Consider the following 25,180-nt stretch of genomic DNA (forward strand, 5'->3'; position numbering starts at 1 on the left):
CAGATTATATAATCTATGGTTTAAAGGGAGAATCATCACATACCCTGGCTAGAGGAGAGAAGTACAGCGACAGATCGGGGACAAGATTAAATCTGGCGAGAAAATTATTTAGCCACCGAGGAAACCGAGTAGAAAACACAACAGGATCAAGTCCACAAAGTTGCAGAAGATCTCCTGAAAGTCCAGCAGATCCCAGAGAACCCTTATTAATGCCACTGGGTTCTAAGGAACCTCAGATTACAGATGTTCCCAGAATATTCCCCAACAGGTCACACAGTAAAAACCACCCACTACAGATAAACTGATTTCACAAAAAAACATTCCCCAGTCTGATGGCAAATCTCACAAAACCTCTCAAGATCAAACGCTACTTCAAAGTAAACAAACATGGTGGAGCGTGCTTACAATACCTCAGTTCCTGATTGGCTACACATCACCTTCCAAAAGCTGCACGCTTGTTTGTCCTGCAGAGCCCTGCAGAGATTATAATCAGAGTGGTCCCAACAAGATTCCAGACAGACCAGGGTGCTTTTAACACACCACACAAGGCAGGAATATCTGATAAGATTATCTTTAGATCTGTCATGTAATCATGGGTCTTAAGAGAGTCGGAATGGGAAAACCGGGTGAAAGTCAGCACAATTAGCCTGCCGTGTGACTCAGGCCTTTTGCAACATCCTAAGGGATCCCCTAGAAAGGTTGCAGGCGGAAGATAATCTGTGTGGATCTTATCAGTTCAGACAGTCTTTAAGGATTCCTCTCAAGTCAACAAAACTCAAAAAGATCCTGTTAGAATCCATCAGATGCTACAGGATCCCTCTGCAGTCCACCAGATCCCAGAAGAGATCTCAGATGATCCTTCCACGATCCAGCAAAACTACCCCTCTTCACACTTCGGTAGATCCTGGATGAACTCCCTAAAGTCTGGGTTAGGATGGATGACCCACCAGAACCAGAAGATCCAGGACCCCAGAATCTCTAGGAACTCCATCCGAGTTTTGATCCGTTCTCAGGGAACACAGAGTCCATATGGTAAACACACACACACACACACACACACACACACACACACACACACACACACACACACACTGCTCAGTCACCACAGAAAACCTGTCGGCGTTTCTGAGGACATTTTGTTTTCAGCTGATCAATAAATCTGTTTCTGACTTTTGCTGCCTTGCAGATTCTGTTGAACTCTTTCCTTCGTCTCCATGGCAACGTTGCCTGTGACACATGCAGAAACGTTTTGATTCTGACCAGCGCTCTGGGGAACATTCTTCAGCTGGAGGCTGAGATCCTTCAGAACCAGAACCAGCTGGTCTACTTCTGCTCGGGTGTGATGCAACCTCTGCAGGTGAGTGAGGAGGCAGCTTCGGTATCACCAGAGGCCTCACCCTGAACCTTATGACCCATGGGTTTCAGGTAAACCTCAGGTGTGGGCGGGGTCTTCCTCTGGCCTCCTGGAGGAGAAACATGATGAGATCTGCAAAAGTCTGCTTCAGGCATGGCTCAGAGGCACTGCAGCAGGAATCCAACAGCACTCTGAAAGAGAGAGAGGAAGGAGCAGATGGGTCACGTGGTCCACTGCAGCTCTCTCCTCCAATGGAATGAATGGACCGCAAATAGGAGCCAATGGGAGGAGGGGGGCGGGTATAAAAGCCGGAGCGCCGCTTTAATCCGCAGCAGCAGCAGAAGAACCGGACCCTTCAGAGACCTCCTCACCTCAGAACACAGGTATGAGCATCCTCAGCCCGAAGCACCACAGGTCCAAACGACCAGGCTGACTGAGGTTCTGTAGGGCTCAGGCTAATTCCTGGGGGGAGAGAGGGTGGAACACAAACAGCTGGAGGACTGTTTGTTTGTTTGTTTGTTTGTTTGTTTGTTGCTTACTGCGCCGAGCCGCAGGGACACGGTCCGGTTCTGTTCGACGACCTTGCAGCCCATCTTGCGCTCCGCCGTTGCGCAGTTCGGACGCGAGCAGCGGAACCTGCAGAGATGCGCTCAGTGATTTACGGTCCGCAGGATTCACCCGCAGAGCCGAGCGGTCCCGCAGCCTCCAGCAAAAAGGCCCCAAATCCGGTTCGGACCCTCCCATCCCCGCGACCCGCCTAGGCGTCAAAAATCCCTCATCTGCGCCAACAAAAGCGGCGCAGACGGAGCGCTGCGCTCAGCACCGGAACTCATCGGTGTGCGGATTCCGCTCAGATCTTTGGTTTCTGCGGCGGATTTTATAACGGCCGGAACCGGTTCGGGTCCGTGAGCAGCTGAGGGGGGCTGAAGGTGACCGGGTCGACTCGAGCTCGGTGCAGCAGCCGCGCGCAGGCCTGCTGCGTCACTCCGCGGCCTCCGGTGCATCATAATCCTTTGTGTCTTCGTTAGACGGGATTCAGCATTCGAACCGGATCTCTACTGAGGGATGGGAGCGGAACCCAGCTGACTCAGTGTCCAAACCACTGGTTCCGTTTCTAATCTAAATGGTCCCATCGGTACCGAACCGGGTCACAGTCGGTCTGCAGCATCAGATGAGCTGATCTCAGACCCCCAGCCCCCTCCTGCTTTTATTCCGGGGAATGTTTAGGGATTAAAGTTTATTTTCCTTTTAATAGATTTAACAGTTTTATATTTTTAACAAAACATGTGGATTTGCTAGTTTGACCCCAGGGGGAAAAAACACCCTCTGGAAGAATTTCCTTCAACATTCCTGACAACCGGTTTCATTTATTAAATGTCAAATTGTCATATATCTCTAAATCTTCAGTATTTTCAGATACTTTCTGGATTATTTTTGTTGGAAAAGAAAAGAAAAGAAAGTTAATGAAACGTTTTATCATGTCATGATTCAGTCCACCTTTATCATCCCCCTCCTTCCCTCTGACCAGGTCAGCAGCCCAGACATCATCATGCCTTTCGGGAACACCCACAACAAGTTTAAGTTGAACTACTCGGCGGAGCAGGAGTACCCCGACCTCAGCCAGCACAACAACCACATGGCCAAGGTGCTCACGCCGGAAATGTACGCCCAGCTGCGGGACAAGGAGACGCCCAGCGGCTTCACCCTGGATGATGTTATCCAGACCGGCGTGGACAACCCAGGTAACGTCTCCGACCAGCAGGTATCCAACCAGGTGGAGGATCCCTCAGATTCACATGCTTTCACTTGAATAAATCCTCATGACCGTCCCTCGGGACTCCAGCTTCATGACAAATAAGAGAACTCTGGGTTTTAGCATCGGACAAAGTCGGGTTTTCTGTCTGACAAACATTTCTGATGAGTCATATGTTAGCAGACTGCGCCGCCAACGGCACCAGGGTTATTGGTGACACATCCAGCTGCAAACTGCTGACCTGCAGATGTGCTGAAGAGGCAAAAAAGGTCGAGTTTATCTAAAATCAGCTGAAAAATCCCAGAAATCCAGAGCTGCAGCGATTATCCCCACTCCCACTTTTCAGAGTGACTCAGCAGGAGCTGCTTGTCTGTTTGCTTCAAGCACTCATGAGTTTATACACGTTCATCAACACTGATGTGTCAATGACAACCACCTTTACCTGAAAATACTCAAATCAAGCCAATAGATGCTCCAGTGATGAAAAGACATCTGATCATCTGCTTCTTCCAGATGGAGGAGAGACGGAACATTTGGTTCCAAAGATGTCCTTGAATGGAAAAACACTCAATTATTAACACGTCAGCGAGCTGTAAAAATGCCTCTGCAGGAATAAAGCGCACGCACGCACGCACACACACACACACACACACACTGGAGGCCTCATGAGGATCCCCTCTGATGGAAGCAGGAATATCTGCAGACAGAATTCCTGCTTCAGTTTTCCTAGAAACAAGCTGCTCATCAGCTTCTATTTTGGAGATCTGCTGCTTGGCGATAACCTCCCTAATCCCTAATTTCTGCAGGTTAAATCCTCCACAGGAGGTGGAACATTCACTTCCCCTCTGAGCTCCTGATCCTCCTCATCCAATCAAACTTCCTTTATGACCAAAGGGTCAGAAAGCGGACAACAAAAGGATCGTCATGGGTTTTATTAACATCCACGACCCGATCGTGTCCCTGCAGGTCACCCGTTCATCATGACGGTGGGCTGCGTGGCCGGAGACGAGGAGACGTACGAGGTGTTCAAAGACCTGTTGGACCCGGTGATCGAGGACCGCCACGGAGGATACAAACCAACAGACAAACACAAAACGGACCTGAACGCAGAAAACCTGCAGGTACGCCTGACCCGCGTCAGAGTTGGCATCAGAAAGGAATGCTGAACTAAAATCCCTTAAACTTGTATTAAGTCTCCAACTGAAGCAAAGGAAACGGGTGGAAAACTGATCAGAAGGCAGAGTTTCTGTTTAAAAACCAAATCCTGAGTTTTTTTTTGAAAATGACTAAAAATCTTTTAAACACTTTAAATAAAATTTCAGATTAAAGGTTGAAAGAATCCGAAAATACTGATTTTTATTCCAAACTTTGTTTTTCGGCCTTTATTCCTGTAGTGAAACAGAACTGGAGGAACACGGAGCAAATGAAAATGTGTGAGAATCAGCTGGACCACCTCCAGATCCGTTAAAGTAAAATAAAAATCTGAACAAATAGAATCTGTTTTTATTAACAGGACTCTGATCTCAGCATCACCAACGACCTCCAACTAAGACTTTTGACTCAGTTTCCATTTTTTCATAAAGTGATGAAACTTTAAATCACACTTCCAGGCTCTGTCGCCATGGTGACAAACCCTTAGGTTTAGTTTTGTAGCTCAGACAAAAACCCGCCCATCCGTGGGTTTGTTCGCTGTCCGTGGTGCTGAACCCACCAAACACTGGTCTCCATCCTCCGATCTGCCTGTCTGCTGTTTTCAGGGCGGAGACGATCTGGATCCAAACTACGTGCTGAGCTCCCGGGTCCGGACCGGGCGGAGCATCCGCGGCTTCTGTCTGCCGCCACACTGCAGCCGCGGAGAACGACGCGGAATTGAGCAGCTGTCCATCGAAGGTATGACGTCACCAGACAGAGCTTTGGTTGGGCTTGACTAACAGCAAGGCTAATTTTCAGGGCCTCGACTTTCAAAATAAAAGTTTACTATCAAGAAACAAACTTGTTATGGATTAAAATGAAAATAAAGTTAAAAAACCTTCAAATCTTAGAATCAAACTTTTGCTTTTAACACAAACTTGAGTTTGTTGCTTTAGTATAAAACAGGAGAAGGGATCTAAGCACAGCCACTAAAATCTGATTACCATAATAATAATGATAATAATAATAATATTAATGCTATGGTCCTTCTGCTCAGATGTTTTGCTCCATCGGATCTCAGATCGGAGCGGTTATATAAGTGAACTAAAGCGGATAAGTTTCTATCAAACCTCCATAAATTGACTAAACTGCTCCGAGTTTTGCTCCCAGGAGCATCGGCTGATCTGAAACGAGAAGCTTTGGTTTTTATTCTGGATTGGGAAGCAGAGCCAGAGAGGAAGCTGTAGCTCAGGTTGAAGTTTCAGCAGCATCAGCACCACATTCAGACCGATGAGGTTTAACCAGTCTGGTTTTGTTTAGCCCTGACTGAAGCGGATTGGTCTTTATTTAGACTTCCCATCATGCCTCAGTGAGCGGGTCGGTGAATGCACCAGCAGCTCTAACGTTACGTAACTGTGAGCCGAGCGTCGTCCTGCCGAGACTCCCGATGAGCCCAGCGGCTGAGATCGTCTGCATCACAGCTTTCATATTCAAACGAACCGGGTGGGGTGTGTGTGGGTGGGTGGGGGTGGGGGGGCGCAGCGCATCAGTGCTTTCAGCTTCTTTTATTTTGATAAACGCTGGATTGACCCAGTTCACTCAGCACTACGGTTACTGGATTACTGATCAGAACAGCTTCAGCGTCAGCCATCATTAGAAAAGGAAACTTCTGCAACTTGTTGAATCTTTAATTAAAGTAAAACTTGTGTCAGATGTGACTCTAAAATATCTAAGTCAACTGTAATCTTAATTTAAAGGCTACAGACGTAAAAGCTTTTATTTTGAAGGAGAAACTGATAAAAAGCTGTGAAATTAGCATCCCACTCAGGAGAAGCCTCCTCACCTGTCAGTCCTGACTCTGGGTTTTTGTCCCCACTGCAGCTCTGGACTCCCTGGAGGGTGACCTGAAGGGGAAGTACTATGCCCTGAAGAACATGACGGAGGAGGAGCAGCAGCAGTTGATAGATGACCACTTCCTGTTCGATAAGCCAGTGTCTCCGCTGCTGCTGGCGTCCGGCATGGCGCGCGACTGGCCCGACGCCCGTGGAATCTGGTGAGCACGTCTCCATTTAGGCATCATTAACCTGGACTTCCTGTCGTTAACCTTCGTTCACCTGTAGGCACAATGACAACAAGACCTTCCTGGTTTGGGTGAACGAGGAGGATCACCTGCGCGTCATCAGCATGCAGAAGGGAGGAAACATGCGCGAGGTGTTCAACCGCTTCTGCACCGGACTCACCAAGGTCAGCACCTGTCTACCTGTGACCATCAGTCCCACTCGACCACTGGTCTTTCTGTCCCATCTGTTAAACCACCGGTCTCTCCCTGTCCCACAGATTGAGGACTTGTTTAAGGATCGAGGACACGAGTTCATGTGGAATGAACACCTGGGGTACGTCCTCACCTGTCCGTCCAACCTGGGGACGGGACTGAGAGCTGGAGTGCACGTCAAGCTGCCGCACCTGAGCAAACATGAAAAGTTTGGCGAGATCCTGAAGAGGCTGCGGCTGCAGAAGAGAGGGACAGGTAAGCTTCTTCTAACACAGGAAGAACGACGGCTGCTTCAGCTACATGTCGCATCACTTCCTGTCCGTTTCTCAGGTGGCGTTGACACCGCTGCGGTGGGTGGAGTCTTTGACATCTCCAATGCAGACCGTCTGGGTTTCTCAGAGGTGGAGCTGGTTCAGATGGTGGTGGATGGAGTCAATCTGCTGGTCAACATGGAGAAGCGTCTGGAGAGCGGAGACGGTATCGATGACCTGATGCCGGAGCAGAAGTGAACTGTCTCACTGTAACTCAACACCACCTCCCACCTCCTTCTCCACAACTCACCCCCTCCCCCTGTAATCAGTCAGTCCTGAAGCTGCAGGACGATCTAGAGCCACGCAGTTAGACTTCAGTCCTCCAACATGTGAGGGATTTTCTATTTCCTGTCTGCACCTGTTGGACCCATCTAACACCTGAAATATCTAATAAAATCTCTGTGGCCCAAAGAAACCGCTGCTGCTCACCTGTCTTCATTTACAAACAAATCGACCAATCACAGCTCCTCATTAGGAGCGATAGAAGCCAGTTTAGTTCAGACTCGTCCACCACAAACCACCAGCTCACCACTGGATGTCATGGCACATAAATCCACCTGGAGGAGGGGCGGAGCGGAGCTAAAAGTCGAAGCTTTTTCCAGCACTGACTCAAAATATAAACCTGCTGACCCGAAAACCTCGACCCAAACTGACAGAGGATGAACTTTTAGGTAATCTGATATGGTAGTGGTGACAGCTGCACTCTGACTAGCCGTTAGCCTATCAGTCTAGAGGGAGACGAACGTTCTAACAGAGGCTGTTCAGGAAGCCATCTATAACAAATCATCTAAGTTGGTGTGTGTGTTTATAAACTCACCTGGTGTAATAAGCTCATGATCAGCAGCGCTGAGAAATCCAAATGACCTGAAACGTCTCACCGTTTTGTTACGGCAGAACAAACCAGTTAAATCTGATTAACCTTCAAGACTGAGAAAAATGTCATTAAATTAGCTTCCTCCAGAAACAGGAAGTCCTGTTTAGTTCTGACTTTTTAAGTGGAAGAATAACCTGGAAGACTTTAGTCTCCAGGAGGAAGATGTGGCTTTCCTTAAAGACGCCTTAAAACAACTGAAACGCCTGAGGTCTCAGATGAAGCAGCTCTGATCCGGTGAGAGACGGTCGCCACCTGGCGGTCACCAACATAATGGCCAGTTTCACCTAATTGAGGCTTTAGGATGTTTTTATTTAGGTCAGATTAAAAATTAACAGCTGCTTTTTGTCACATGACCCAACGGTCAACAAACGCGTCCGCTGACCGTCTCTGCTGGCTGTGACCCAGATATTCTGCTACCTTTGTGGTTCTGACTCGAGTTCAGGTCCATGTAGGTCGGTCTACCAGCAGACCTCTGGGTCACATGACAAAATCCTGAGACCTGGACTCTAAACCTGTTTCAAGAACAATAAAAGTTCTGGTTTAGACTGGAATGACCCAGCTGGAGCTGATCAGAACCGCGGCGGCTCAACAACAGGAAGCAGCGGTGCGTTTGATGTGTTTAATGAGACACAGGTGAGCCTGATGTTCAGGTAACAACCAGCTGGCTGTCCACATGTACAAAATCACAAGAAAACAAGGCGAGAAACTATTTACATTCACATAGACTCAGCTGTCCACGTGGCCCCGCCCACTGGGCTGTGGTGGGCGGAGCCAAACACACCTGCAGGTTAATGTCTGCAGAAAAAAGTAAAACTAACAGCTCCTTGTAGTAACTGGACTCAGAGTCCCATGATTCTTTGCACCTAAGTCCAACTCATCCAGGTGTGAGGTGCAGCTGGCCCTGGAAGAGTGGGGAGGAGACCCCGAACACACAGAGAGACAGACACACGGAGACAGACAGCTTCATCAGAACCCAGGTGAGTGTCCAATAAGAAGACAGCAGAACGCCTGGTCATTTCTAACAATCAGCCAATCCCAGACCAGGACAGGTGGAGGCGGTGTGTCTCAGCAACTCGTTCGTCTTGGAGTTTTGGACATAAGTCAAAGGATGTAACTCTAGGAGGACACCTGTCTGTTATTCTGTCCTTGTCTCTCTAACCTACCTGTCTCTATGTCCCTTTGCATCACCATCTCCCTTAACCCCTCCCGTCCCTCTGTCTCACCTGACCTCCTATTTTGTGCTGTCTTACCTGTCTTTCCATGTCTCTGTCTCATCTGTCCTTCCCCGTGTCCACCTGTCCCTCTGTCTCACCTGTCCCTTCCTGTACCTACAGTTTGAGCTCGTTGGCGATTTTAGAGGCGATGTTCTTGAAGGCGATGGACGTTCCTGAAATGCGTTTGAAGCGGACTCCGTTGAGTGAGAGGCGGGGCAGTTTGCACACCTCCATCTCCCATTGGATGAGGCTGTCGGCGTGCCCATCGCCATGGACACAGAGCAGCAGGAAGTTCTCGCGCTGTTCGTAGTCGCAGTTGTTGGCGTCAAGGACTTTCCGGATCTCCCTCATCATGTCCAGAGGCTCCATGGAGGATGTGGTCTTCATGCTCCAGGTGAACCTCAGAGAGCGTGGCTTCGCCTCCTTCGGGTTCGTCGCCGCAGGAGACGCAGGCTCCTCCCTCTGGTCAGACGTCACATTACGGCTTGGGAGAGAAGAAAGACAAAACGTGAGTGTGGACATTGGACAAGTAAGTGTGGACTATCTCATCTCTCAAACACCTGAGACACAGACGCTGCGTTCCGACTGGCTACTCACAAACTCTACTAACCAGTCAGCAGACATCCTGCTCACACCTGAGACACTCACCTGGACCCTTCAGGCCCACCATTCTTCTCCACCTCTGATGTCCCTCTGACAGCGAGGACACGAGAAAAAGACGAAGGAGACACGAAAAAGGACAAGAATTCAAGGAAGGAAACAAAAAAAAATGCTGCTGCCCCCTAGAGCCACCAGGAGGCATCACACAGGAGGAAAGGCCTTCAAACGTTTACATTTAATAAAAAAGCAAGTTTCACGGGTTAAACTGGAGGAAAATATTACATTTCATTTTCTTTAGAGGTAAACCGATGAAAACCCATTTCTACGGATTTAAAGCCTGAATATGGAACACGGACTCTATAGAGACATCTGGTGTTTAGAGGGGATGCAACAAGTGGGCGTGGTGCGTCGACTACCGGATCTGACGTAGACAAATTTTTAGAATAGAGCCGTCAACGTCATCAACGCTTCGCTACAGCCCTACTGACACGATAAGTGACAGCCAGCACCATGTCCAGTGACGAATTGTATACGATAAGTGACCCGACACTGACACGATGAGTGACCTGACACTGACACGATGAGTGACCTGACACTGACACGATGAGTGACCTGACACTGACACGAAAAGTGACCCGACACGGACACGAAAAGTGACCCGACACGGACACGATGAGTGACCCGACACTGACACGAAAAGTGACCCGACACGGACACGATGAGTGACCCGACACTGACACGAAAAGTGACCCGACACTGACACTATAAGTGACCCGACACTGACACGAAAAGTGACCCGACACGGACACGATGAGTGACCTGACACTGACACGATGAGTGACCTGACACTGACACGATGAGTGACCCGACACTGACACGAAAAGTGACCCGACACTGACACGAAAAGTGACCCGACACTGACACGAAAAGTGACCCGACACTGACACGATGAGTGACCCGACACTGACACGCAAAGTGACCCGACACTGACACGCAAAGTGACCCGACACTGACACTATAAGTGACCCGACACTGACACGAAAAGTGACCCGACACGGACACGATGAGTGACCCGACACTGAAACGAAAAGTGACCCGACACTGACACGAAAAGTGACCCGACACTGACACGAAAAGTGACCCGACACGGACATGATGAGTGACCCGACACTGAAACGAAAAGTGACCCGACACTGACACTATAAGTGACCCGACACTGACACGAAAAGTGACCCGACACGGACACGATAAGTGACCCGACACTGACACGAAAAGTGACCCGACACTGACACTATAAGTGACCCGACACTGACACTATAAGTGACCCGACACTGACACGAAAAGTGACCCGACACTGACATGAAAAGTGACCCGACACTGACACTATAAGTGACCCGACACTGACACGAAAAGTGACCCAACACGGACACGATGAGTGACCCGACACTGAAACGAAAAGTGACCCGACACTGACACTATAAGTGACCCGACACTGAAACGAAAAGTGACCCGACACGGACACGATGAGTGACCCGACACTGAAACGAAAATTGACCCGACACTGACACTATAAGTGACCCGACACTGACACGAAAAGTGACCCGACACGGACACGATGAGTGACCTGACACTGACACGATGAGTGACCTGACACTGACACGATGAGTGACCCGACACTGACACGAAAAGTGACCCGACACTGACACGAAAAGTGACCCGACACTGACACGAAAAGTGACCCGACACTGACACGATGAGTGACCCGACACTGACACGCAAAGTGACCCGACACTGACACGCAAAGTGACCCGACACTGACACTATAAGTGACCCGACACTGACACGAAAAGTGACCCGACACGGACACGATGAGTGACCCGACACTGAAACGAAAAGTGACCCGACACTGACACGAAAAGTGACCCGACACTGACACGAAAAGTGACCCGACACGGACATGATGAGTGACCCGACACTGAAACGAAAAGTGACCCGACACTGACACTATAAGTGACCCGACACTGACACGAAAAGTGACCCGACACGGACACGATAAGTGACCCGACACTGACACGAAAAGTGACCCGACACTGACACTATAAGTGACCCGACACTGACACTATAAGTGACCCGACACTGACACTATAAGTGACCCGACACTGACACGAAAAGTGACCCGACACTGACATGAAAAGTGACCCGACACTGACACTATAAGTGACCCGACACTGACACGAAAAGTGACCCAACACGGACACGATGAGTGACCCGACACTGAAACGAAAAGTGACCCGACACTGACACTATAAGTGACCCGACACTGAAACGAAAAGTGACCCGACACGGACACGATGAGTGACCCGACACTGAAACGAAAATTGACCCGACACTGACACTATAAGTGACCCGACACTGACACGAAAAGTGACCCGACACTGACACGAAAAGTGACCCGACACGGACACGATGAGTGACCCGACACTGAAACGAAAAGTGACCCGACACTGACACTATAAGTGACCCGACACTGACACGAAAAGTGACCCGACACAGACACGATAAGTGACCCGACACTGACACGAAAAGTGACCCGACACTGACACTATAAGTGACCCGACACTGACACTATAAGTGACCCGACACTGACACGAAAAGTGACCTGACACTGACACGAAAAGTGACCCGACACTGACACTATAAGTGACCCGACACTGACACGATGAGTGACCCGACACTGACACAATGAGTGACCTGACACTGACACGATGAGTGACCTGACACTGACACGATGAGTGACCCGACACTGACACGAAAAGTGACCCGACACTGACACTATAAGTGACCCGACACTGACACGAAAAGTGACCCGACACGGACACGATGAGTGACCCGACACTGACACGAAAAGTGACCAGACACGGACACGATGAGTGACCCGAGACTGACACGAAAAGTGACCCGACACTGACACTATAAGTGACCCGACACTGACACGAAAAGTGACCCGACACTGACATGAAAAGTGACCCGACACGGACACGATGAGTGACCCGACACTGACACAATGAGTGACCTGACACTGACACGATGAGTGACCTGACACTGACACGATGAGTGACCCGACACTGACACGAAAAGTGACCCAACACTGACACTATAAGTGACGCGACACTGACATGAAAAGTGACCCGACACGGACACGATGAGTGACCCGACACTGACACTATAAGTGACCCGACACTGACACGATGAGTGACCCGACACTGACACGATGAGTGACCTGACACTGACACGATGAGTGACCCGACACTGACACGAAAAGTGACCCGACACTGACACGAAAAGTGACCCGACACTGACACTATAAGTGACCCGACACTGACACGAAAAGTGACCCGACACGGACACGATGAGTGACCCGACACTGACACGAAAAGTGACCCGACACTGACACGAAAAGTGACCCGACACTGACACTATAAGTGACCCGACACTGACACGTTGAGTGACCCGACACTGACACGATGAGTGACCTGACACTGACACGATGAGTGACCTGACACTGACACGATGAGTGACCTGACACTGACACGATGAGTGACCCGACACTGACACGAAAAGTGACCCGACACTGACACTATAAGTGACCCGACACTGACACGAAGTGACCCGACACGGACACGATGAGTGACCCGACACTGACACGAAAAGTGACCTGACACGGACACGATGAGTGACCCGACACTGACACGAAAAGTGACCCGACACTGACACTATAAGTGACCCGACACTGACACGAAAAGTGACCCGACACTGACACGAAAAGTGATCCGACACTGACACGAAAAGTGACCCGACACGGACAGGATGAGTGACCCGACACTGACACGATGAGTGACCTGACACTGACACGATGAGTGACCTGAAACTGACACGATGAGTGACCCGACACTGACACGAAAAGTGACCCGACACTGACACTATAAGTGACCCGACACTGACACTATAAGTGACCCGACACTGACACGAAAAGTGACCCGACACGGACACGATGAGTGACCCGACACTGACACGAAAAGTGACCCGACACGGACACATTAAGTGACCCGACACTGACACGAAAAGTGACCCGCCAGCACCATGTCCAATGACGAGTCGTACACGATGAGGACTAATTCTTACCAATAGGTTTATTTTACAACATCTTCTGGGCTCAGAGTCAGCTACTTGACTGCCATTTTACAGCCCCAGCCTCGCCAAGTGGACTTTCTACTGCAGCGGTGCCCCCTAGTGGCTGCTAGATGTAAACATAACCCCAGCGTTGTGCTCGTCAGAATAAAAATGTTATTTAAAAAAAAAAAGAACATTCATTCTGCACCTCCAAATGACCCGTAGAGGTATTATTTTAAAAACTTTAAATGTTCCATCACTCCACCTTTAAAAGCTACGAGCCAAACCAAAGCTTCGGTCAGCGCTAATCCTCAGAACAACATGGTGGCAGCAATGTTTACTCACTTTCAGACGTTATTTCAGAACTCACTAAATAAACATCTGTAACGTCTGTACCAAGAATAAACAAAACACATCTTTGTGTTATTTACTTCAGCCGTAAGGCTGGTACTAACAAACAAATAATGTTTGCATCGGAACAATCCCACACGTTTATATTCCAGTTCTTTGACCGGATTAGAGCTGCTCCACCCGCCAGTGAAAGGGTGGGTGGAGAGCAGCGCAGCACCTGTAGCTAACACCTCCCCCCTAAACACGACCGGATGGCACCTGTACGGCTGAGACCTACCTTCGTGTTAGTTTGGAGGTGAGCTTGGAGAACAGGTTGGTCGAGCCTCTTGCTCGTGATTGGGCGAGGGGCGTGGCATCATGTGACAGGCTGGGGGAGGCAGGGGGGCCGTTATAGGTGGCTGTGCGTCGCTCTCTCAGCTGTCCCCCGTGGAAGGTGCTACGACTCGCTGTACCGCGAGGAAACCTCAGCCGGTCAGGGGGCGTGGCCCCGCTACTCACTCTGTGAGTGGAGGCTCCGCCCACAGAGCGCTGGGTGGGCGTGGTGGCTGAGCTGGAACGGGAGGGGGAGTAGTTACATGCCAGCTTATCAGAGAGTGTGATGCGGATCAGCAGGTGGACTCTACCTGTTCTCCTTGCCATTGTGGACCGTTGCGGTCCGGTCCGTGGAGCTCCTCTCATTGCAGACGTACGTGTTCCTCCTCGTCATGCTCGACGACGACGCCTGCAGAACATAAACGGACTGTGATTGGCTGGTGGAGGGCCGACACTGATAGTCTGTCCTCACACCTGCCAGATAGGTACTCACAGGGGGCGTGGCAAATGTTTTCCGGCGCTCAGGGATGTCGTTAACATTGGGGTTGTTGGCGTTGCCTAGCAACGGGCTGCCAGCCTCCAACGGACTGGACTTCTTGTTCTGACCTCCTCCCTCCTGCTTGGACTCCCCCTCTGCTGCTGTGGCCTGTCTTCTCCCTGGGGGCGGAGCATTTGCGGGACACACTGAGGAGGAGGGGAGGCGGTTAGTCTCACAGGTTGGGTTTCTACAAGTAGTGATTCTAGTTCTGGTGCCTACCCTGATCGCTGTACCTCCTCTGCTTGGAGGAGGAGGAGCGCTGGCTGAGGATGTGAGCAGGAGACTGGCTGCTGCTGGAGGGACGAGCTTTCAGCTGAGAGGAGTCGCCTGCCTCCATCTGAATGACACACACACACGCACACGCACACACACACACACATTAGTTCCTGTTTAGGGTCTGTGGGCTTCACCTGTGGTCACCACGGCAACCACCCACCTCAGCAGCCTTGCGTCCAAGCAGCAGGTAGGTTGCTGTGATGTCATCATACTTCATCTTTGAGAGCGACTCATTGATCTTCTCTCTGGAGTAACCCATCTTCACCATCAGGTCTGACCACAAACATCACAAACGTTAGTGAACACACACCATCTGTGTGTGTGTGTGTGCGTGTGTGTGTGCGCATACCCATCCTGCTCTGGTCCCTAATGTCCAGCTCCGGCTCCACATACGGCTCCAACTCCACTTCATCAGAGCCGCTGTTGATCCATCGATCCTTCATGATTTGCTGAGGAGTAAAAAGAGTCAAGATTAGGATTCAGGAATCCTAAAAGTGTTCTCGGATAAACGGGTCTCCAGGTTGTGGGAATGAGCTCGTTCTTCCAGACGGGATGGGAATGATGAGCCGTAACATGCAGAAAATTGAGGCGACCTGATTAAACCGGGCTGCTCAGGTTCTTGTGTCTGAAACTCATCACACTAGAGGCCGGCCGATACGGTTCTTTTAAGGCCGATGCCGATTTTAAAAGAATTCTGTAGCTGATGGCCGATATCTAAAACCGATTATTAAGGCTGATATAAACACGTTTTAGCAGCACACTGAATGCGAAAGACAACTGTGTGAAACATAAATTGAAGAAGTCAATAAATCTCTTCATGTTTATTTAACTTTTTTATGAAAACATTAAAACAAAACTGTGCGTTGGGGTCCTTTCTTCAGTCTAGTAGCAGCAGCAGTTGGCCACACAGGTGCCAGATGTTTTTTTTATTATCATGTAAAAATAATTTCGGCTGATGTATCGGTCGGCCTCAACATCACACAAACCTTTTTATTCAGAATTATATTTATATTGTGGCACGGTGGAGAAACGAGGGCCCGGGCGGGAATCCCTGCCCAGACTCCCGGGTGAGTCATGCACGCTAACCAGTCAGCCAATGGGACGCCCCCGTGGTCAAGCAGCCAGGGCGCATGATCAGTCGGGGAACAGCGACAGGAAGTTCACCAAGTCACAAAACATTTTCATGGTTCCTGCGATTTTCCCAGTTAAAGCTTAAGAACTTCATTAAAACCAGTGAGCAGAAGAACGCTGAAGTGTTGCTGTGTGTCCAGTAGGGTTGGGCATCGGTTGATTTTGAACGATTCCGATTCTAATTCCTGTTCCTATCGATTCCGATTCTTTGAAGACATGACATGTTTTACACGAGCCAGCTAACCACAGGTCCTACTTGATGAAATAATCTTAACTTCAACATGAATTTTAATTCTATGAACAACAACAACACCTTCATTCAGACAAAAACATGTTTTGGAGAAAACAAAAAGACTTGCAGCACAACCAAAGTGTGGAAGCAGCCTCTGGGATGAGAGGCTAAATGTCTCCAACATATCCAGAAACGTCCAGCTGTTTTCAGCTAAAACTCTCAGCATGATCATGTCCAGGATGACTGAGAACTACACCTCCATGCTGCAGCAGCGTTCAGTCACAACAGAAACTTAAACGTAGCTGCTGTCAGTAACAACCTAACAGATTTTAAACATTAAAACTCTCAACAGAAATAGTTCAGACAGGAAATTAAAATGTTCACAACTTTGTGTGTGATTTATTATTATTATTATTATTTCTTGTGGCAGAAGCTGGTGTGGTCCACCACAGAGAAAGCTGCTCTAGCATGATGGCTTTAATTATTCTACAGATTATTGTTCAGCCTTCTGACTCACACACACACACACACACACACACACACACACACACACACACACACACACACACACACACACACACACACACACACACACACACACACACACAAGTGTTGGTGAGCGGCTGCGTCTGACTGCTGACGCTCCGTGTGTGTTTTTATTTCTGCAGTGAGACAAACTCACCTCACACCATCCAGAGTTTGTTCTTTAAGCTTCTATTAAATCCACCGTGTCGACGTATTTTAACAAGTTGACTCTACGCTGCAGGAGTTAAAGTTTACATTAGGGAGTAAACGTTCAGCAGACACGTTTGTTTATATCTGGGGGGGGGGGGACGGACGAACGACTTGGTGCTGCACACAGACAGCTGGTGTGATCACAATTTGTAGATCAACTTTATTTTTCACGGAGATCGGCCGCGGATTCCTCTTCCGTTGGCATTCTTGGAATCAAAACTAGGAATCAAATAAAAAACTTTGAACAATTCCGGGTAAAACTAACAGTTGGTCCCGGTTCCTATCGATGCTTGATGCCCAACCCTAGGTTCTCACCTCCAGGGTTCCTCTCTTCCCCGGGTTCAGAACAAGGAAACGCTTCAGCAGGTTCTCGCAGTCCGTCGACATGTAGAAGGGGATCCGATATTTCCCTCTCAGCACGCGCTCCCTCAGCTCCTGCAGACAGAGGTCAGAGGTCCTGAGGACGCTTCCAGAATGTCTGGATTGTTTATTTCCTTGTCTGAGCTGCAGCTCTTTCATTAAATCTACCCCCCCACTCCCACGACTCAGCTTTGTTCAAAAGACTGACTCGTTTGAACGGCTCTTTGAGGCAGAAAACTGACTAAAAAACGGCTCCTATCAAAGAGCAAACATACCCATTTCTAGTTCTGGAGCTCAGGTCCATGTTGGACAAGAAGCCATTCATTTGCATGCCTTTAGTCTGCTGATGGATTTATGTCAACACTTCCTCAGGACAGCTTGAAGGGAGTTAACTTACACTGGAGGATTATATCAGGAGATATAAAGATATCTGAATTCAGTTTTGATTTGATTCACACCAACGATGCGCCGCACGTATACACGTTATACTTTTATTGCTGCAATATTCTGTTGAAATAATTAGAAAAACAGTGATTTTCTGCACATTTTCAGCCATGAGTCCCTCTGCTCTGAAACGCTACAGTAATGAGGACTTATTTATTTTAAAGGACCTTGATAAAAGCATCGATTCAAATGCTCGGACGAACCGGACACTGTGTGTGCACATCGTCAACAGTTTGAGGTTTTCAGGAAGTTTATTTTATTTTGGCAAGTTTAGACAGGAACCACGTCTTTCAATATGTCCGACAATGGTTGGGTTTTCTAACTGCGGCGGTGCACTACGTGGCTTCCACTAAAACATCCCGATGGTGCGTTCAATGCGCCTCTAAGGAACGAGGACACAGCAGGTAAACTATGAAGTGATGATGTAACCATCGTTTTAACCGATGAGAGACGCGTGGAAAGAAACGTTGTGAAGTAGCCATCAATTGTATCCTAACGTCCGGAACGGTAAATCTCTCAATCACCAGTCTCTGGCTGGTTGCAGCGCAGTGAGACATCATTCCTCCTGAGTTTAACCAGGCCCAGCCTGTGCTGGACTCACCAGGAGAAGCTCCGGCCAGAGTGAATTTTAAGTTCTCCAGGTGTTGGCAGCTGGGCCGTGTGGACCTCACCTTCAGGTTCTGTCCATCAAAAGGCAAAGAGCCGCTGACCAGAGTGTAGAGGATCACTCCCAGACTCCACACATCCACCTCCGGACCATCATACTTCTTACCCTGAACACAAGTCACACACGACTCATGATGATGGGTTCATGTGGTGTTCAGATGTTCCACAACCAAAGCCCCGTCATGTGTGTTCACCTGGAAGAGCTCAGGAGCGGCGTACGGAGGAGAACCACAGAACGTGTCCAGCTTCCCACCGAGGGTGAACTCGTTACTGAAGCCGAAGTCGGCGATTTTAATGTTCATGTCGGCGTCCAAGAGGAGGTTCTCCGCCTGCAGGAGGAGGGAGGGTGAACTTGGCAGCAGGTGGCGAGCGTGCACACACACACACAATCACAAACGCTCACACACACGCACGCACGCACACACACACGCACGCACGCTCACACACACACACATGTCCTCTCTCACACACACACGCTCACACACACACACGCTCACACACGCACGCACGCTCGCTCACACACACACATACATACATACACACACGCATGCTCTCTCTCTCTCTCACACACAAACACGCATGCATGCTCGCTCACACACACACACACACCCACACACGTTCACACACACATGCACGCACGCTCGCTCACACACACATGCACGCACGCTCGCTCACACACACACACACACACACGCTCGCTCACACAAACACGCACACGCACGCTCGCTCACACACACACAGGCACACGCTCACACACACGCACACACACGCTCATTCACACATACACACACACACGCATGCATACACACGCTTACACACACACACACACACACACACACACACACACACAAAGCATTTGAGGTAAATCAGACTTACCTTAAGGTCTCGGTGGACGATGTGCTTCTGGTGGCAGTACTGGACTGCAGAGACAATCTGGAGGGACGAAGACACAGAGAGACAGAGACAGGAGGTTAGGGGGTCAAATCCCACTGCCCGGCTCAGAGGCACTGCAACAAATTAACCTGCTTCCTACTTAAACACGCGAGAGTCCCAGCGCCTGTTCAACATCTGTATTATGGGATGTATGCATATCTGTGTGTTGCCATGGTGACAGTGTGTGTTACCTGTCTAAATTTAGCCCTGGCCTCCTTCTCCTTCATCCTCCCATGAGCTACGAGGTAGTCGAACACTTCACCTGCTCACGCACAACCAGAGCGTCACTGATGAAACCAGCTGTGTGTGTGTGTGTGTGTGTGTGTACACAGGTGACTGACCTCCACTGGCGTACTCCATCACCAGGTAAAGAGTTTTATCCGTCTCAATAACTTCAAACAGTTTCACTGCACACAAGGTGAGACAAATCAACCATGTTGTTTCACTAAAACAGTACAGATCCACCAGAACCAGAACCGAAACCAGCCTGGACCAGCTGGACTGAACTGCTGACAGCATCTGGTTGAAAAGAGGAACAGACTGATCCGCTCAGCTGGTCTGAAGTCAGCGGTTCTTACCGATGTTGGGGTGGTTCAGGATCTTCATGATTCGGACCTCTCTGAAGAGCTGAGACACACAAACGCAGAACATTACTCTGATTCACACACCAACTTCTGCTTCAGACTGCAGCAGAACTGAGCTCATGGGCTCACCTTCTGCAGGCTGGTGGGGTTCAGCTGTGTCTTATCGATGATCTTGATGGCCACCTGACAGACAGACACATGGATCAGCGCGTGTACAGGTGTTTGTGTGTGAGGCCTCTCTGCCAGCATCTCACCTCTCTTCCTGTTGGAATGTGCCGAGCCAGCTTCACTTTGGCGAAGTTTCCCTTCCCAATGGTCTTCAGCAGCCGGTAGTTCCCCACGTGAGGCGAATCGTCTCCGGTGGATGAGTTTTTACCACGAGCGGAGCGGACCGAGCGGGACAACACCTCACCACGTCCATCCTCCACAGAGGCATGCTGGAAAACGGACACACAAAGTGGTTCCGCTTACAGACGACTGTAGAGACAGTCATGAGCAGCTCGATGTTTCTCCACGACAACATGAACGTGTTTGTTTATCTGAACAACCTTCGAGCAACCGGTCATCACAGGATCGTCGGCTAGCAGTGCCTACACCACGCTCAGGACAATCCAGACTCTTCTCATGCATCGTTCCACAAATGTGGAATGACCTTCCAAGCTCTACCAGAACAGGGGCTTCCTTTTCAATCTTCAAGAAACTCCTGAAGACCCTGCTCTTCAGAGAGCATCTTCTAAACTAGCACCCTCCCTGCACCCGTCCCCCCTCTCTACTGTCTACTCCTTGTTCCCTCCTCTCCATGATTCATCAAGCTGCCTCGCTGCTACCTACAACTGACTGGAAATTGTTTGTTGTTGTTGTTAGCCTCAAGGGCAACATGCCGATTATCACTTGTAAGTCGCTTTGGACAAAAGCGGCTGCTAAATACATAAACATAAAGAGGACTCACAACACAAACAGGTTCTAAAACTTTATGAATTATTAATAAATCAGAGAAGGTCCAGAATGAACCCAACACGGACGCCATCTTCTCAGACATTCAACAGCTTCTGTCTAGCGGTAGATTTTATTATTAAACCGTTTTTAAATCATGGGTTGTCGGCCATCTTTGTCATCTTTTACAGCTAGGCTGTAAAAAGCAGAAGTAGCAACAAAAAAATAAACCTAAAAAAACTGTTTGCATCTATCAGAGTGTTAAGGAAGTGAACAGATTGTTGTGTTTACTATGGAAAATCAGCCGTTGGACAAAAAGGCCCAAAACCTCATTCGGCACCATCAGCGACACCGATACCCATAAAACCCATACGGTTCAAGTTCCAGAACCCATTCAGTGATCTCAATGGTCCAAACTAGTCACCATGCTACGATCTTTGTTCACAGACCTGGGTCATTTGTCTCAGAAGGAAAATCCTTTCGTACTTTATTTGTATTTTTTGTAATGTGAACTGGTTTAAGGGTACAAACCAGGACTTTCATCCTTTTGTTGGGAAAAACTTAAAAACTCTGGAAGCAAAGCCGTGTTTAGGGACATTTTTAAGCTGAGATTTCATCCATATCTCATAAACATAAACAGATCACAGCACAGACTTGTTTTTATAAACAAATATAAATAAGCTGCAACAAAACGATGCTTCAGGCCCAAATTTTAAACTGTAATTCACCCCCAGCATAATAAAAACGAGGTTAAACAGAAAGTGAGAAATTTTTAATCAAACATCAGTTTATCTGAAACTGGATCACATGACCGCTTCAACACTACACCTGTCTAGGTGTGCAGGCACCGTTTACACCTCACATCTTTAACACAACCTCCTCCCGAATGGAATTATTATCCGTAAAAACTCCCAGACTAAAGCGCCTGGAGCCGTCTGTTTCCTGGAACCTCAGATGTTCCAGGATGGAGTCCTGACCCCACAACCTTCTGAGGGGTCTGGTTCTACCCAAAAGCCTCTTCATAAAACCATAGAGCCGTTATCATACTGGACCCAGAACATGACCTGTGTGCCCGGGTCCAGGTCTGAATGACCTAGGTTCAGGTGACTCCTCCTCACTCCCACAGGAACCTGGAAAACTGACAACATCCGGGATTTTTCCTTTAACCTCTTTAATCACAACGCAAACTCGCCTCGTGGAGACAGAACCGACTAAATCTGCAGAACAATAAGAGAACGGATCTCATATTTGAATCACAACTCGGATGTAGACAGAAGTTTACTGACAACACGACAGCGAGAAAAGTCGCTCCGGTTCACCTGTTCGGTGTCCCGCTCGTTGACGGTAGGCAGGGGGGTCCTGGTGGACATGATACCGGGGTCAGTGTGACGGGGGTCCGGTCATGAAGCCGCCGGACCGCTCCAGAACACCGCTCTGAACTTTACGGACTGTGTGAAAGCAGCTAGCTTCTTTTCGCTTTTAGCTGAGCAGATTACCAGCCGGCATCACCGGCTCCGTCCGCGGCGACACAGCCGGAGGGTTATCTGACCCGCCTCGGATCGGCACGGCTTCTTTTCCGGAAGTTTATAACTGACATGGATCCAAACGGAACCGGAGCAACAGTTCCTCTTTGAGGGCTAAGTTAGCCGCTGACTTAGCAGCCCGACAGAACCCGCTGCGTGTCGCCTTGTGAGGAAAAGCAGGTCCAGCTCTGCCCGCCTGCCTCCGGATCCGGTAGGCTTGGGTAAACGGTCCCGGTTCCGTCAGCTCCGAAACGGTTCCGGTTGTTCAGTTCTAGCTCATACTCTCCGGTAGAACTCAGACAGCTAGCCAAAGCCAAGATGGTGGACTAACCCAGCCCTACGCGCTGACGGGATGTGACGTAAATGACAGCGTGCGCTCTGATTAGTTAGTCAGAAAGAGTGGCGGCGTTTGTTGTTGCTAGGGTGACTGGAAAGAAGGGCTGGTATAAAGAGTAAATAAAATTATTGGTAATTACTAATAATAAACTATTCTCAAAAAATAAATGTGCACGAGACAGATTTAAATTGTTACATAATAATATAACCTCCCAAGGTACTGTAACATTTTATATTGTGTAGTTTGAGCCTTTCACAATAACAACAACAACAACAACAACAACAACAACAATAATAATAATAGAAGAAACAGAGGAAACTTCATCCCGGTATTCAGAATCTGGGTGGTTAGATGGCCACCCTTGGGGGTGCCATTGCTAACTTTGTTCCATGGAAAGCTGGAAAGGATAACTGAAGCTACTAAAGAACTAAAGTGAAGCTGAAACTGAGATGAAATGCCCTTTGAGTGTCAGAAAAGAGAACAATGAATACATAACATCAAAAAACCTAAAATATATATAACCCCCCCAGAATAAAAAATCCTCTCTGCAGAGTTTCGACCACATGGTGGTTAGAAAGGAAGACCCCCGTGTTCCTGGAAGCTGTGTTTTCTGGGTCGTCAACTCCTGTTAGGGTCACACATGGCAACATGGTCTCAGGTAAGGGGAGGGACTAATGGGCCATTCCCATCTGTACCGGGTCGGCCCGGGCCGGGTAGCCCCAGTCGGCCCCAGCCTGGCCCGGTTGATTCCACACATCCTTGCCTTAAGCCCATGTGGGCTGATTCTACCCACCAATCAGAGGCTTGCTCTAATGGAAGGTGTGAATTTGCTGTCAGCAGTGAGTGTGTTGGCCCTGGTCGGCCTGAAGCAGACCCCCTTGAGAAGAGGGCTGAGAATGAGCCTTGGTTGGCCCGGAAAAATACCAGGCCACCCAGATATGTAAACAACCTACGCTACCCAGTCCGGGCCATCCCGGTACAGATGGGAATGGCCCATAAGATGGATTCAAGCACCTAAAGATGAAATAAGATGCAACCCTAATGTCATTGAAGCAGAGCTTACAACAAAACTGGGAACACTGCTGCCCCCATGTGGTGCTTAGAAGCATGAAACATAGATTAAAATATTCCTATTGTAAACATTATTAAAATACTTCATTAGCTGCGATTTCAGTAACTATTTGGAGTTCCTACATATTTGAATGAAGAGTTCTTAGCTTTAAAAGCTGTGTGAATCTGCGCCCAACCCCAACACTCGCACTCCCATACTTGCACCCTTCAATTGTGCAATCCTGACCAGGTGTGCGAGTGCGTAGGGTGCGGAAGTTGATCTCGCCCCTTTTGCACCCTTGATCCACACTTCACCTAAGTCAGCATCGATCCACACTTGGGTGGTGTATTACCCACAATCCCTTGCTGCAGCAGAAAAGGCTCAAGTGTTTGTTCTGAAAATATGTATTTTCTAATGAGATCAGTTAATTTTAGGATGACTAGTTGATGCTCTGAATGTTGTAGACAAAGCAACAATGAATGTAAATTTATTTCAAATAATTGTTTGTTTTAAAGTTGTTAATAAAGGTTTTTTTAAAAAGCATCACAGCAACCAGCATCCCGGCATGCGTTGCGGTTGATAATGCAACGCTCCCTGTCCCATTTTGGCAATTATTTGCACATTTGTGTACCACACACTCAAAGCCTTGCTGTGCACTTCCTCTAAGGGCACTTGACAGAATTGGGCCTGAGAGTGCAGCTCTTGGCCCCTCTGTAGCGCCTTCCTGATGGTAGCAGCTGGAACAGGGCATGACCGGGATGGGAGGGGTCTTTCAGAATGTGTCTGCTCTGATGAGGTAGCGGCAGGGGCGGATTGGCCATCTGTGAGTTCTGGAGAATCCCAGAACGACCAAACAGCTCTTGGGCCGGTGGATGTGCTTTTTCAGACAATGTAAAGTTACAAGGGTGGCACGTGCTACCCCAGACCCCTCCATGGACATGCCCCTGTCTTCCAGGAGGAGACTAGAAATCCTCCTACTGATTCTCATGGAAACACTTTAGAGTTTGAAATCTGTTTAGGAATATGCAGCCTGTGGATTAGAAGAGCAGCAGCTGGAAACACCTGTCATTTTATAAACATCTGAAAAAGAAAGTA

General features: G+C 48.8%; 2 protein-coding genes across 3 annotated transcripts; one reads left to right on the forward strand and one right to left on the reverse strand.

The window, feature by feature from the left end:
* Nucleotides 1-1,603: 1,603 nt before the first annotated feature.
* Nucleotides 1,604-7,236, forward strand: LOC139062759 (creatine kinase B-type). The gene is made up of 8 exons (XM_070544476.1): nucleotides 1,604-1,737; nucleotides 2,883-3,096; nucleotides 4,074-4,228; nucleotides 4,865-4,997; nucleotides 6,120-6,291; nucleotides 6,359-6,482; nucleotides 6,576-6,765; nucleotides 6,841-7,236. Exons 2-8 carry the CDS (start codon nucleotides 2,904-2,906, stop codon nucleotides 7,017-7,019), a joined length of 1,146 nt encoding a protein of 381 aa, XP_070400577.1. The 5' UTR covers nucleotides 1,604-1,737; nucleotides 2,883-2,903; the 3' UTR covers nucleotides 7,020-7,236.
* A 1,064-nt stretch (nucleotides 7,237-8,300) lies between these two features.
* Nucleotides 8,301-22,766, reverse strand: LOC139062756 (MAP/microtubule affinity-regulating kinase 3-like). 2 transcript variants are annotated; one of them, XM_070544470.1, is made up of 18 exons: nucleotides 22,494-22,766; nucleotides 20,496-20,678; nucleotides 20,371-20,424; nucleotides 20,236-20,284; nucleotides 19,999-20,064; nucleotides 19,849-19,919; nucleotides 19,601-19,657; nucleotides 18,919-19,053; nucleotides 18,730-18,831; nucleotides 17,570-17,689; nucleotides 15,506-15,605; nucleotides 15,317-15,429; nucleotides 15,100-15,217; nucleotides 14,836-15,026; nucleotides 14,654-14,751; nucleotides 14,308-14,580; nucleotides 9,558-9,602; nucleotides 8,301-9,393 (listed from the first exon to the last, which is right to left on the reverse strand). In XM_070544470.1, the coding sequence occupies exons 1-18, from the start codon at nucleotides 22,542-22,544 to the stop codon at nucleotides 9,024-9,026; spliced, it is 2,196 nt and encodes a 731-aa protein (XP_070400571.1). In that variant the 5' UTR covers nucleotides 22,545-22,766; the 3' UTR covers nucleotides 8,301-9,023. The 2 variants fall into 2 exon arrangements, with proteins under 2 accessions (XP_070400571.1, XP_070400574.1); XM_070544473.1 differs by lacking the exon at nucleotides 9,558-9,602 and having other exon boundaries at nucleotides 8,304-9,393.
* Nucleotides 22,767-25,180: the final 2,414 nt, after the last annotated feature.

This window comes from Nothobranchius furzeri, chromosome 2 (genome assembly GCF_043380555.1).
Source record: "Nothobranchius furzeri strain GRZ-AD chromosome 2, NfurGRZ-RIMD1, whole genome shotgun sequence".
NCBI classification, from domain to species: Eukaryota; Metazoa; Chordata; class Actinopteri; order Cyprinodontiformes; family Nothobranchiidae; genus Nothobranchius; species Nothobranchius furzeri.